Below are 15115 nucleotides of genomic sequence, written 5' to 3'. Positions count from 1 at the left end.
ATGTTGAAGAAGCATAAATGTGTTTCTGAATGCAAATTAGAGATATAAATGAATTCTAAAATAATTAATTCAGTGAAAAATAAAATATTTATATTAAATAAATAAATAAATATGGATGCATTCCCCTCTTAAAAAATAAACATAAAAATATACATGTAAATGCATTGAAAACTTATACAATTTGAGGGATTTTTTATGTATATTTAGTTAGATAATATTTGACACCAGAACCTATAAAAACTTTTTTTAGAATCCGTGTGGTTGATGAAAGTATAAAAAATGTTTGGTTGTTATGTTTATGTTATGTTTAACTTAAATATATTTAAATCCTCCAGTTTGATAATAAAACCATCACACATCTACTGCGACTCTCAAAACAGACATATAAGAAACTGATAGTTTTATAATATCCATAAAAGTTCCTAAAGTCATAGAAAAAAATTTTCCTGCCGTAACATAAATCAGTTTTTCTGCACGAAGAATAATAAATTGAATATCTTTTATTCTTTCCATTGAACTTTTGTGCCATGGACTTTCATATGCTGCATAAGCAATTGCTTCACATTGAGATGTCAAGTAATCACCTCCATAACTGTATAAAAACAATTGAGACGTTAATGAAGATAACACAACGGAAGCTTTGACTCCGGCGAATAAGTTTTCAGTTTTCATCGCTATTATGACTTGTAAACCTGAGGAACAAAATGAATCACTCTATACTCAAATTTATTGTTGTATTGATGTATTCTTTTTTTACATTAAGATCATGGGAGTCTAAAATATCTCAGCATAAAATATACTCTGTTACACTGTAAAAAGAGCGGTGTTAAAAATGGACTCGTTTTAACTCCGCCCGGTGTAAAAATGAAATTACACCGGTGTTAAATCGGGGTAACCGGTGTAAAAGCGGAGTAAAACCGATGTAAAAGCGGGATATAATAGGTGTAAAAGTGGAGTAATGCCGGTGTAAAAGCAGGGTAAATTGCGTCCGCTTGGAGTATTAACTTTAAAGATTATAAGACATAAAAAATATGATTTATTAACAAGTGTAGTGATCGAGTAAGTAAAAATATTCACAAAGTACAATATTTTAACACCGGTAAAGAATATTTACACCGGTGGCGGCGTTATTTTAACACTGGTACAGAATATTTACACCGGTAGCGGCGTTATTTTCACACCGCTTTCGGGGGTAAATTTAACACCGATAATTTTAACACCTACACCGCTTGGACTTACCCCGGTGTTTTTTTTGGCGTGTAAATTACAACACATTGACTTTAAATACTACCAACAAAAAAAAAAAATCGGAGCGATAACTAAAATATTAAACTTTGACGTGTAAGTTTAATGATATTAATTTTATGAAGAAGCTAGTGATCATGGTAAGAATATAATGATTTTCATGTAAAATCAAATCAATCGCGAATTTGGACATTGCCAACAGTTGCCACAGAAAAATAATTTATTGGATTACTTACCCATAATACAGATTAAGATTCCGCTCATAATAAGTTGAGCTAGAATAACTAAGTTGAATGAACTTTCTAATTTACAAATTAAGCTCATGAGATGAGAGTGTCTGCGAACGACATTTTGGAATGTTTTTCGGTCCTCTGATTTATTGTTTGTTGTTTTTAATTCTCTAAATTCATTCTTCAGTATTTCTAACTGACCACAAATGTGCATTCCAAGCCCGAAAAAAAAAACATCATTGCCACAATTTCCCAAACATGTAGCTATCAATTGATAGATTTGAATAATAAAAATAATATGATAATATCCCGATAGAGTTACAGATTGAAAAGTACATGCTGTTTGTAAAGGGTAATTTCTGACAACACTAGTGCTATTTTCGGGAATGAACATTGGAAGTGGCAATGCAAATACTATCCATGAAAGTGTACCGCCAGAAGCAGGAGCCATTAATGAAATACAGACTATACGACCGATGCGAGCATGTTTCATCATAATTTTACGATTTCGTAAGTTGGTTTTCAATGATAATGTGAACCAATCTTTGACAGCTGATGTGACATTGCAATGAAGTTTTTCTTGGTGATAACGTACAATTATTCCTTTCATGCAAGCAAGAAGGGAAAAAACACTGAGGACGAAAATGTCTAAAATGTCTTCGAGACCTTGACAGTTTAGCCACATTTCTATATGAAGACAAATACATGTAGACGCCTGTGTAAATATTATATATTAAGGTTTAGCCTGCATGTAATCTAATAACTTCACTTACTTGCGTGATTGCCGCTAAAAAAAGACGAATATCAGAAAATAATTCACCGCGATTTAATGGCCAAAGTCCTAAAGGCCACATAATTATTTTATAAATCGTAAGTTCATAACTTGTTCCTGAATTCCAAGTTTCAAGTGACATATTCGGTTTATATAATAATTTTCTAATATTTTGCGGATAAGAACATTGATGTTAAACTCTATAATATCAATTTATTATTATCGTAAGAAACGGATCATATATTCATGACGCATTCAGAACTACGGCTTAAAGCCTATTATTAGCAAAATTATATATTAGGGAAAGAAGACTATAATTTACTATGTAGATAAAATTATCAGTGTTCTATACATATTTGTAAAATAAAATTGTACGTTAGGTACGACGGATCAATATTTCGAACATCATTGGGGTTCTGCACAAAAAGTAGCAGCTTATTACAGAAATAGAATCCGCTACTATTAACATTATATTAGAACTGTTGGTATATTAATAGAGGGAAAATTCAAGGAGCGTATATACTGGGAATTTACACCAGCTATTGTCCCTATATCCTCTGATAATAATTCTTAGATACTGGGAATGATCGATATGAATAATATAAGAATATTTTTTTTGATAATTCTGAGTGTATATTTAGACATTACTATTTTAACATCAGATTTAATTAAATAAAAAAGTCGTTTTGATGGAAAAATAAACAAATTTTGAAACAAGAAAAATTGGCATTAGTTAAAAACAATAAGAATTTCAAAATCCAATTTTTTAAAATTTTGAGTTCGCGGTGTGGTGTGAATAAATTGGTGTTTAATTTCTCAACTTCCGGTGTAAAAGTTACCCGACGCACGGTGTTAAATTTCGGTGCGTGTATTCAATTTTTTTTTCCAAAATAATCTACATCAATAACAATAATGATATACTAGTGTTGCGACTTATATATCTTTACACCGAGTCATTTACACTACACCGAGCAAATGGAAATTTCAAATGAGTCATTGAATTCAAATGATGAAATTTCCGAACGAGAAGCATTTCATTCGATAAACAATAAATTTACGCACCGAATGAAATATTCTATTTAATGATTTGATTCTTTATTTATGAAAACGGTTCAGTTGAAAATCCCTCACTAAAATGGTCTATTTTTTTTTAAGCTTCTGGCCCATAAGTCTTGAATCCTACTGACCCCATTTCACTCCACAAACTTAGAAACTTATCCCTTCGATCAAAGATTAGTAGCTCCCCAACGACTATGCTCCTCTATCCTTAAGGGGTAACGGTAACCGATTTTCAATTAAATATAATTCATCGGCAAACACTGGAAACCTAAAATAGAGTCTTTAGCGTTTTTTTTTAAATTTAATAAAAGGCTAGAAATATCGTATTTTCAAATATTCTAATTCGCCTTCAAGAAAAATTGTTTTAAAATTCTCATTTACTCTACGAGTGCAACAAAGATAGTCCCGTTTATTTTTGTAAGTGTGAGAAAGAGGTCCGGTAGCGTATCCCCTTAACAGAGAGGTCCTCTCTGTCTTCAACTGATTTACTAATAAGTAGCCATAAGTTTTCCGTTTTAAAGATAATAAATTATTACTGGTAAAACAATTAATGTTCGTCATTCCTAAAATTTGAGCAATTTTTTAATTTTACCAATTTATCCTTTGTAAGTTTTCTGGTTTCAAAATATTTATCAGTCAGTACCCGAAATCTTCGACGAGTCATCCGCTCAAAACGAGTTTAGAAGCCGTTTGAGCTACAGAAAGGCCACGTCCGTTTCACAGTAGATAAATATTATAAATTATTGCCGTTTCACGAAATTCTTGTTCGCTTGATGATTATTAAAATAAGTTTTTATTCAACGATAATTTAAAAATATCACATACACCATAATACCCCGAAAATAAATGGTATCAATTAATAACCCAGAGAGGAAAGTACCACGGGCCCAGGCTTGACCCAGACTTGGCCCAACTTTGTAGAACCTTGGGCCAGGCTTGTAAACCAGTCTTGGCCCAGCCTTGGTAGAAGCCTGGAATGATAATCTCGGGCCAAGCCTGGTTGCCAGACCTGGCCCATGCTTGGTTACCCAGTCTTGGCCCAAGCCCGGGTAATCATTGTAACGGCCAAGGCTAGGTTACCCAGTCCTGGCCTAAGCCTGGCTTGCCATTAGATGGCCAAGGCTAAGTTACCCAGTCCTGGCCCAAGCCTGGGCCAATACAGGTGTGCCAAAACTAGGTTCCCCAGTGCTGGGCCAAGTAGGGGCCCATTGTTTAACTCTGGCAGCTCCTGTATGGGAATATGTCGAATGCTCAATGACTGGTATTAACAATAAGAGAAATTTAAAAAATTTTTAATTTAAATAATTTTGATTCGGATTTGTAAAAAATATATATATATTTGTATATTGTTTATTTAAACTACAAAAATAAATGTAAAATATTTCATTAGATACAAGAATTTGTAGGTCAACTTATATAATCACTAAAAAAATTTTCCTGCATTGTTTGCTACAAAGCATAATTCCTCGGAGCCGTTCAGGTAAAAAAGTACCGTTTGCCAGACTACACTCAACGCCAGTCAAGCCACAGCAACGTCAGGTGTATGAACTCTTGCCACTCCGGCGTTATTTACAAGCTTTAAATTATATTTATATTTAAAACCATAGAATAATTATATTCCTTGTTATTTATTTAAATTAATGTGATTATTATTAACGGTGAGTAAAATTAACTTTTTTTTTAACAAATTTAATTGAAATATTCTTCAACTTTATTAGCAAATATAAGTTTTGTGTTAAATATAGTAACCGTTTTAACGCGAACTCGAGAATATTCTTACTCTTAAAGGGCTAATTAACGATATTAAATTCTACTGCAAATATATATATATATATATATGTAGATATATTTTCTATGTTTCGTTTATAACTTTAATGATATTTTTTAAGGACGCTTCTTATCAGCTATAAGGTGATAACGGACAAATAGTAAATTGAACGGCTAAATTGCATAGTTAAAGCTATTAAAGATAATATGAGTGAAAAAGTGCAACGCTTTTTTTCCGTACGGGTAACAGAATTATTATATTGAATATATTTTTACGGAAAAAAGAAAAAATTGATTTGGAAACATGATGAATTAAGATTTTGTTAATTATTTGAAAATATATTTTATTTTGTTCTTAATACTTACATTTATTGTGACCGTATTTTTTTATGTATTGATAATAATAATTGTGTACCGTTATCCTGTATCAAACCTTGAAAGCGAAGAATGTCAATTTTATGTGGATTACGGTATTCAGAATCACATGTTTAAGAGGCAACTGTATTTAACGATACATCTTTTATTAATTTTAAATTAAGTTTTACTGATCTTAAAGAAGATATTTTATTTCTATAAATAAACAAATATAAAATATATTCTATTATTTGAAAAAAAAAAAAGCGAGTACATATATATATATATATATATATGTGTATATTGGGTATTCTACGCCAAATCGAAAATGGTAAACATCGAGAAATTTGTGATTTTTTCAAAAAATCTAAAAAAAAGTAATGAAGATAGGTAGCAATAGTTTTTTTTTGTATTCTTTTTCGAAAAGTTCATTTAAAAACAAAAATTTTGAAAAAAAAAAAATGTCCTAATCAGTCGAATTTTGAAAAAGTTATGGCTATTTAAAATAAAAAAAAACATTTTTTTCAAAAATTTATAATCTTTTTTGGGTTGGGTCAAAAAATTTGAAAAAATTATGAGAAACGTTTTTGATGGGGTAGAAAACGAGAAAAAATTTTCAGTCAAATCAAAAAGGATCGGGTTCAAAATTGGTCGTCCCATATATACATCTGTATGTCAATGATCTTAAAATACTACAATGAGTCACAAAATATTTATTAAATGATTCCAGTTTTCAAATCGTTAAATATTTTTACGATTAAAATTATTACTTATGATAAAGTTTTTTTCACAAATAGTCATTTTTTAACAATAAATTGACTTCTTGCGAAAGAATACAAAGATAAATGCATAATTAAATAAAGAGCTATACATCATTTTTACTTCATGGAATATATAGTTTAGTACGAGGCCCGTCGAAGAAGCAACGGTATCTTAATAATCATAATCCGAAACGTTTCCGGCTTGTTTCAAAACGTGACAGCATTAACGCATTATTTTTCCTAGCCGAAAATAACAAGACAAGATTATTCAGCTTAAAGATTCGGCCATATTCATGAATAGTTATTTCAAAAATTCATTTAATGAATATTTTTGCAGATAAATATTTATTTTAATTTTGTATAAAATCATCGCTATTATTAAAGACAAAAGGGTCAAGAAAATTCTCGATAGTTATAAAAATTATGTATTGTCGTCTTATTTTAAGTTGTATTTACACATAAGTTATTTAAATCATTGATAATCTGTTTTAGGGATAAAAAAATGATTTTTCCAAAGACATTAATAGTGATAGCTTTCTTGGGCATTGTCGTTGCTCAGAAAGAGGATGACGTTGATATTTCTAGTGCATTTGCAGACGTGGCGAATTCATTTTTTTCTGACGAATCACAAGGGACAAATAAATTTATGAATGAAAACAATGTAAGCATAATAAAATAAAAATATATAATTGTCAATTATTCGAAATTTAGCGTGAAAATTGATGTATGTTTTTGAATAGGGATTAGCAGGATTTGGTCAAATTCTATCTGGAATAGGAAACTTAATGGCGAGCACATCAGGAGGTCAAAATAGTAAAAATCAAGGCGGCATAGATTTGTCAATGCTGGGTCCAGTTTTACAAATGGTTGCTTCTTCTGCTGGTAATAACAATCAACAGATGAAAAACGCCAGGTCCAATAATGAAGATGGAAGTGGATTTAATGTTGACTTTGAAGGTCTGATGAATATGGCAAGTATGTTTTTGGGTCCTCGTGAAAACAATAATGCTGAAGGTATCTTGGGATTACTTCCCATGATATTAGAGAACTTTAATTCCGGCGAATCATCTCCTGATCATTCAAAAAATCATGATCATTCAGCTCATTCCTGGTATATGCCGCCAATTCTTGAAAATATACATGTTCTATGGGATCATTTTAGGTAATTATTTATGATAAATTTTTAATAAAAAAATATGTTACATAAGATAAAAAAAACGTCTTTTAAATTTTGTTTTAGAAATTCTGAGTTCGGCCAGACACTATGGAAAAATAGTGGATTAGCTCATATCATAGGTTCTATGAGTGATTCGGAAGGTCATATCATGTATGAAAGGATTCTTGAAAGTTTTGAAAATCCAAGTGCTCGTCGACGATGGATAAAATCCTTGACAAATTTCGTTGCTGATTGGTTTTCTCATATATCTGATCCTGATATTCAAAGTCGTTATTTAACCACTGCACAATTTGTAGTCAATAGTTTTCTTAAATCCCAAGGGTTTCCTAAGTCAGCAGTATTCGACCCAACAAAACCCGCTGAAAGTCTTACCAGAATGATCAATGCTGGGGCAAAAAGATATCTTAACATGAATATAGACAGTGCTAAGTATATAAAACCTGCAGTGGCATATGTTCAGGACTTGATAAAATTGGCTTCAGAGAAAGGATTCATTATGTCTAGAGTTAATGCTAATGAACTCAGCAATCGTCTCAGCGACACTATAAATAATGATCTAGTATCTCCAATTCTCAAGGTATGTAAAAATTAAATAATGAAGAATACGGAGAAAAAAATATCGTGACTCACGATCTAGTATAATGTGGGGCGAGTGTGCGCAATCACTATCCATTAGATCGTTCCAATCACGATATTTTTTTCTTCGTTAAGGGCTGAATGTTGAATATACTCTATTTTACCATATTTTTAAAGACTTATCGAGCATATAAGTGGGCAGTGAAATCTCCAAAATGTGCAACTCACATTTTGTGTGTTATTAATCAAAAATCATCTGATGAGAACAACAGATCTGTTCTCCGAGACAGTATTATAAAGGTTAGCAGCTTTCCAGCAGCGTGGGCAATTAGTACCAAAACGAATGTTAGTTTTTGGACTCTTTATGGTGCTATAAGAGAAAATGAACAATGTTTCGTATGTATCTTGTTAAAAAATTACCCTAGTCGATCTGAATTACGGTAATTTACCGCATTTCGCTATAATTTACCTATTTTACTGTAAAATATCGTAAATTTCCGTAATTCAGATCTGCCAAGGATCAATGATAAGTTATGAAGCTGAAAAATTTTTCAATCAATTTATGGTTCTTTTAGGAAAAATATCCAGCTGACTGCAATGAGTTCCATGAAGAAGAAATTCGAGTCACTACAGAAGCAATTCATATTGAATTATAGTGCAAATAGTATTATAAAGGATCATTATAAAAAATCATCAATTCTTCTAGGAATTTTTTTATGGCAGGATATTGCTGAGACATAAATAATTCCCAACATTTTTGATATTTCGGTTGACAACGAAAGAACTTTCATTGACGATATTTAATATTAGTGTAATGAAATCAAGATATATTTTAGTTATAATAATTATCTTATTTAAAATTAAAAATATGATTATTTTTACATTATTTGAAAAATATAAATCATAAACATGTAAATTGTAGTAATAATGATTAACTTTTTGGAAGTTTCATCTACTTATCAATAATCGAGACATCAAATATGTTACATTCTATTAAGTGCAATACTGTTAAATATAAATGTTATAATAAGTCAATTAATACGAAATGTGAACCTCGGTTTTTAATATAATTTATATAATTATTCACTTTAACCTGTTTACTATATTAATAATTTAATCTTTGTAAATATTAGATAAATTTCAAAATGAATATAACGAATGTACAAAAATTTTGTAACTGCTACATATTCATTCCGATAATGTTTTGATCAGAATATATATTTAAATATTACTTCTTTTTGATACTTTTGCATGCCCATTCAAGTCCTTCCTGTAATAATTATTTATTAAACATGCTATAAATAGATAGAAATAATGAATATTTAAAAGGATAGTCACAATATAAACATACAAATAACATTATTTTTTATTAATGAAATTTTTGTGCAAGTCCACAATATAAAAAATCAAAATGGGCAAGTGAAGTATTTTATATTGTAGTCCTTTATAAATATTTACATGATTTCTTTAAATTGTATAATAATAAATTTAAATTATCAGAAGAAAATAGTTGCGTTTTAATAAATAAAATGTTATATTTTAGTTTAATGATTCGTCAAAAAATAATTTTTAAGTATTTTAAAAAAAAACATTAGTTAATAAATAAAACTTTTAGTAACCTGTCAAAAGTATTTTCATGGCTTGGTCCAGAGTAAGTGAAATTAAAAAATCGACGTTTACATTTTTGAAAAAATAATGAAAAATAAGAAATTAAAAAAAAAAAATACGGTCGTTTATTTCAATTTCTGACAGATTGCCAACATGGTCCAGCATTACTATGACGCCGACCCGCACGGAAAAAGTATAGGGGAGGGAGGGGCAAAAGGGGGTTCTTAAGAAATACTAAGTTTTCGAGACTCAAATACGCTAAATCTTTTTTTTTTTAATGATATTCAAAGTAAATAGAATAAATTTTCAGTTACCGTTGAAAAAAAAAATTTTTCATTTCTGCGCGCAAAGTGGGGTACCCCCTAAAAAAGGTCAAAAAAAAAATTTCTGGATTTTAAACGAATTTGATTAAGTTGAATTTTTTTGTAAGTAATTTACATGAAGAAAAATTATATTTTACATGTTTATGGGATACAAAAGAAGAAAAAAAATTTTTAATAATAATATTTTTCAACTGACAATTGATTTTTGAAAAATTTTACCAAAAAACAAAGTCACGTTTAATTATATTTACAGAAGTGATTTTGGAATGCTTAAAAACCATTTTAAATATAAAATTTTTTTTTACCAAATTTTGGGAGTACCCCCTTTTGCCCCCCCCCCCCCCCTCCCCCTGCCCCTATATCCGTATATATTTGGGCAAATCTGAATATATGCCGCATATATGAGACGTATATTCAGTTTTGCCCGTATAAATCCCGGATATATACTTTTTTCGTACGGGGAAGCATTTCAAACAAGAATGATTTCCCCGTGTAGTTTAAAATACAATCCTTTCTGATTGGTCAAAAGAATGGTTTAATATATATTAAAACACTCATTTTTATATTAAACTACTGAATTTGAGTGAAACGGGCGGAGTAAACTCCTACTCAATAATTCAAGCCAATAACTAATGTATAATCTTTCTCTTTGATGACGTCACTTTGAATTTAACTACCTTATTAACATGATCAAAATCTCCAGGCTGCACATGCGCATTAAATTATTCAGCACACGCATGTGCAGATCAAGGCAAGGAGTGGAATATTGCGCTAAATATTCAAATACAATATTTCTGTATAAAAAATGTGTCGATGTGATATTAAATTTACATTTTCTTTTAATACTGATCAAAATAACTATAAAAAAGTTTAAAGAGTCATGTGGGAAAGCGTGCGCAAACCCATGCATTTTAGTCCAAAATGAATGAGTTTGCGCACACTTTCCCTACATGACTTTATGCAAATAAATCTGACTATGATCTTCTGACAAAAAATGAAGTATATTCTCAAAAAAAAAAAAAAAAAAAAATAAAACTATACCTTAACACCTTTGCTTTCTGTTGCAATACATGACTGTATTTGCCAATCACGGTCTTTAATATTATGAAGTCCCAATCCCTCCGCGATTTCGGCTGCTGTCACTGCTTGTCCAAGATCTTGCTTATTTGCATATACTAATAGTGGAACTCCACGTAATTTTTCTTCCAATAGAAGCTCTGAAAGTTCTTGTCCTGTTTCATCCAGTCTTTTAATATCTGCACTATCCACTACGTAAATCTAAAAACGTATCATTAGAACTTGTTTGAAACTATACTTAAAAAAAAAATAAAAAATGCACTTACAAGAATATCGGTATTTTCAAAATAATTTCGCCAGTAAGGTCGTATTTTTCGTGCTCCGCCGATGTCCCACACATTAAGTTTAAAACCTTCACTTTGTACACTTTTTATATTGAAACCTTGAGTAGGCGTAACCTTCAATATATCATATAGTTATATTTGCTACAATTGCAGTCTGAATATAAAAACTTACTTGAGTAATATCTTCACTAGCTAATGATTTCAATATCGTTGTTTTACCGGCATTGTCGAGACCAAGTAGCAAAAGCCGCAGTTCTTTATCTTGGTTTGGTCGTAATTTACGTAAAATTGCCAATAACCCCTAAAGTTTATTGGATTAATAATTCAAACTTTCTCAATGTCAAATATATTTTGTTAAAAAAAAAAATTCAGTTACATAGTAGTTTTTACCCACAAATTCGTTCTTGACCAACTCAAAAGCTTACGGAATTACCAGAAAATGAATTGTATTTCTACTCAAAATTTCAATCAAAAGTGATTCGAAATACTTTGCTATCTGAGTTGTGATGATTTAATAACTATTTAGAATAGTTTGGTCAGGAACGAATTTGTCAAGGATGAATCGTTTTCTCATCAGAAAACTGAGTAAACTTAACAATTATAATATTATATGATAATCACGATATTGAATTATACAAAAGTGCATTTTATTAATAGCTATAAATTATTTTTACCATGTTTCCAAAATATGAAAAAAATATATTCCAGCACCTTGACAGCTAAGAGAGCTTACAATTCAAACACAATAAAATAAAGTTTGTGTTGTTTAATTCGTTGCTAAGGCAGGTGCTACCCTCTTCATAGATTATTAAATTTTCCTTACATTTGACTTGCGCACAACTTGAAATACGTCGACGAAAAAAAGTTTATCAAAACAGAAATTATCATTAAAAAGTCATAATGAAACGCAAGGTGGGATAATTTTATTTATTGTAACTGTAGACAAGGGTTAAGAAAAACATTTGAAAAAGTGTCTTTTCGCAATCAATCGAAAATGTTCAAAGTTTGAAATAAATTGTTTTTTTCGGATAACTTTTGGTTTTCTGTATAGATTGATTTCAAAATCTAATCAGCTCTAAAACTCAATAAACCGCGCCAAATACTGCCTTAACCATCCAAATTGGATGATTTTTTCAAAAGATATCCTCGAAAAAAGTTCAAAAAAGTGTTTTTCTGGGTGGACATCAATAGCCCAGATCTAACATTGGACACAATCCTTTTACCTAGAATTCGTTTATCCAGATTTTTAAAATACAGCATATTTTTTATTCAGACATCCACTTATACAGAGTTTCTTTGACTTAGACATCCGTTAGCACAAATGATCGTTTGCACAAGTATCCATTCACACACAATTCTTTTGTCCAGATTCTTTATTTGCCTTGGTAGTTAAATATAATTTATATTGAAAAAATAAAAAAATAGTTGCCAAAGTGAGGCGAAAAAAATTTTTTTGATCGTAAAGCACACTCTGATGCTTCGCATCATGAGTCGTGCAAAATCTGGGCAAAAGAATCGTGTGTGAATGGATGCTTGTGCAAACGATAGTTTGTGCTAACGGATGTCTAAGTCAAAGAAACTCTATATAAGTGGATGTCTGAATAAAAAATATGCTGTATTTTAAAAATCTGAATAAACGAATTCTAGGTAAAAGGATTGTGTCCAATGTTAGATCTGGGCAATTGGATTATGGGCTATTGATGTCCACCCGTTTTTCTCGAATAAATTCAAAATCGCTTAACCGATTGTAGCCAATAGTTGGATAGTTAAATGTTACCCTCAACTTGGCGGCACATTGACCGAAACTGTTTTTCCGTAACTTAGTTGCGAAGAAACTGTGGTTATCTGGGTATATAAATTTGAACTCAACTGGTGGTTATCTGAAATATGATTCTCCCAACCAACCGTTGGCATAAAACCGTTAGTTGACAGTTTACCGTTTGTCGGTATATTACTCAGTGTTAAACCAGTATTTCTCTCCAGATAACACGTCAATCTTCAATTCTTTTAAGTTGTTGCGACAGAGTTCGCTACCAATGCACATGCTGTATACATAATTTCTGTGATTTTAGATTTAGAGACAGTTTGGCCAGAATGCAAACTTATAGTTCTTGGATTATTATTGCTATTGGGTTGTACCATGACCCCCTTTTATACTGAGTTGCACATGCAACGGTACTAACCAACCGTAAAAACATTGGTCTGAAAAAGACCCGTGTGGAACAACTTGGACACACAATTGATTCGGTCCGCAGGAAATGCGCATTCCTCTGGCATTATCCGATGTTAACCTTCTCTCTCACTCAGGCGACGTCGCCAAGTCCACGCGTTCGCCCAATCCTTACATCTCCCCCCTTAGATGCCAATAATGCACCGAGGGCGCGCCTTTCGTTGTTTTGTGAAATCAAGGACACGTCCAGAAATATCCACTTTTCGATGGATGGAGATAATTATGTGATGCAAACGGCTGTTACTTATCAAACCAGCAAATTTAACTCGAATAATGTTTAGTATTATTTATTGATCCATACAATCAATACATATTCAGTTTCAGATCTGTATACATTTATATATTTTATCAACCTTATACTAATTGTAAAGTAACTGTTCAAGATTTTTATCTTTGGAGTCGCACTTCTGATAGTTATCTTAAATTAAACCTGAGAAATTAAATTTATTCAATCATTATAATGATTATTAAAATAAATTCAAGTTCTTCATATTTGAAGTTTCCATTAAAACATTAAGTTTTAAAAAATATGACAACGATTCAAATTACTTCAGTGAATATAAGCGCGAATAATATGGACACAAACTCTTTATCGGTGTGTGTGTTCGCGTCAAAATCAATATTTGGCGTCACTGGGTTATGATAACACGGCCTGCCTGTCGGGAATATACTGTCTATATTGGTGCGCTTTTAGGTGACGCGACAAACATATTGCATTAATATGCACGCATAAGTTTGTGTCACGCTACCAGTTTGTACTGTGATCATATTTTTACTTAGTAATATAATATTGATAAACACATTTAATTCAAAACTCTAAATGTTAATAAATCGAAACAAATGTTAGCATAAAATACTTTATAAAAAGTTGCGATTTTTAAACTACTATTTTTATGAATATAATGAATTCATATTATGACTAAATAAATTCTCAGTATTTCATGTACATTATTATGAGTGTTTCGACTTTTTATTCGTTAAAACTATTAACCAATTAATAATGTGAGCGTAAGCATACTTAGTCATCCTAATTAGAAAATGGCTCAAATTAATGGCGATACTCGATAATCGAATATTTATTAAAATTTTTTTCTTCGTTATTCTGACGATACTTCTTGACTCATAAAACTTTTAATTAAAATATAATTTTATAATCAGAAAAGTTATTACGTTTTTTATTCACTGTACGAGTCATGAATACTCAAAAAAAAAAACTATAATTATACTCTCTAAACATAAATTAGTGAAATAAGTAAATATTCACTAGTTCTGAGTGCCAATCGAACCACTTTTTGGAATATTAGTGGTTCGATTTGCACTTTGAATAGTATTCACTTATCTTCACTAATTCATGTTTAGAGAGTAGTTCAAAAAAAGGAATAGTTGACCAATAGCAATTATCAAAATTTTTTGAACTTATTCAAAAACTTTCAGAAGAACAGATCTATTAAATTAATGTTTCTAACCAATAGTTGGAAGCTGAGAATTTTGAAAAAAACATTTAGAAAATATTTAAGAAATATTGTCTAAATATCTGATTATAGGCTAAGGGTGGGGTGGATGTGGCGGCAAGAGATATCGCGTTTTTTAGACCTTCAATATTATAAATAAAAAAATAATTATTACTTAAATAGTTCTAGTGAAGTTTAACG

At 30.6% G+C, this 15115-nt stretch overlaps 3 protein-coding genes across 3 annotated transcripts; 1 reads left to right on the top strand and 2 right to left on the bottom strand.

Moving 5' to 3' along the window:
• Positions 1-164: 164 nt before the first annotated feature.
• Positions 165-2655, bottom strand: LOC130677869 (odorant receptor 45b-like). Its single transcript, XM_057484767.1, has 3 exons — positions 2249-2655; positions 1482-2190; positions 165-692 (listed from the first exon to the last, which is right to left on the bottom strand). Exons 1-3 carry the CDS (start codon positions 2387-2389, stop codon positions 352-354), a joined length of 1191 nt encoding a protein of 396 aa, XP_057340750.1. The 5' UTR covers positions 2390-2655; the 3' UTR covers positions 165-351.
• A 2125-nt stretch (positions 2656-4780) lies between these two features.
• LOC130677867 (uncharacterized) lies at positions 4781-9172 on the top strand. The gene is made up of 6 exons (XM_057484764.1): positions 4781-4964; positions 6681-6849; positions 6929-7350; positions 7429-7942; positions 8119-8337; positions 8517-9172. Exons 2-6 carry the CDS (start codon positions 6691-6693, stop codon positions 8595-8597), a joined length of 1395 nt encoding a protein of 464 aa, XP_057340747.1. The 5' UTR covers positions 4781-4964; positions 6681-6690; the 3' UTR covers positions 8598-9172.
• LOC130677872 (ADP-ribosylation factor-like protein 3) lies at positions 9073-12027 on the bottom strand. The gene is made up of 5 exons (XM_057484770.1): positions 11908-12027; positions 11406-11534; positions 11216-11347; positions 10914-11150; positions 9073-9211 (listed from the first exon to the last, which is right to left on the bottom strand). The coding sequence occupies exons 1-5, from the start codon at positions 11908-11910 to the stop codon at positions 9170-9172; spliced, it is 543 nt and encodes a 180-aa protein (XP_057340753.1). The 5' UTR covers positions 11911-12027; the 3' UTR covers positions 9073-9169.
• Between the last annotated feature and the right edge of the window lie 3088 nt (positions 12028-15115).

This window comes from Microplitis mediator, chromosome 11, assembly GCF_029852145.1.
Source record: "Microplitis mediator isolate UGA2020A chromosome 11, iyMicMedi2.1, whole genome shotgun sequence".
In the NCBI taxonomy this organism is placed as follows: domain Eukaryota; kingdom Metazoa; phylum Arthropoda; class Insecta; order Hymenoptera; family Braconidae; genus Microplitis; species Microplitis mediator.
Note: the sequence above shows the minus strand (reverse complement) of the source record. Positions and strands in the feature narration are given on the sequence as shown.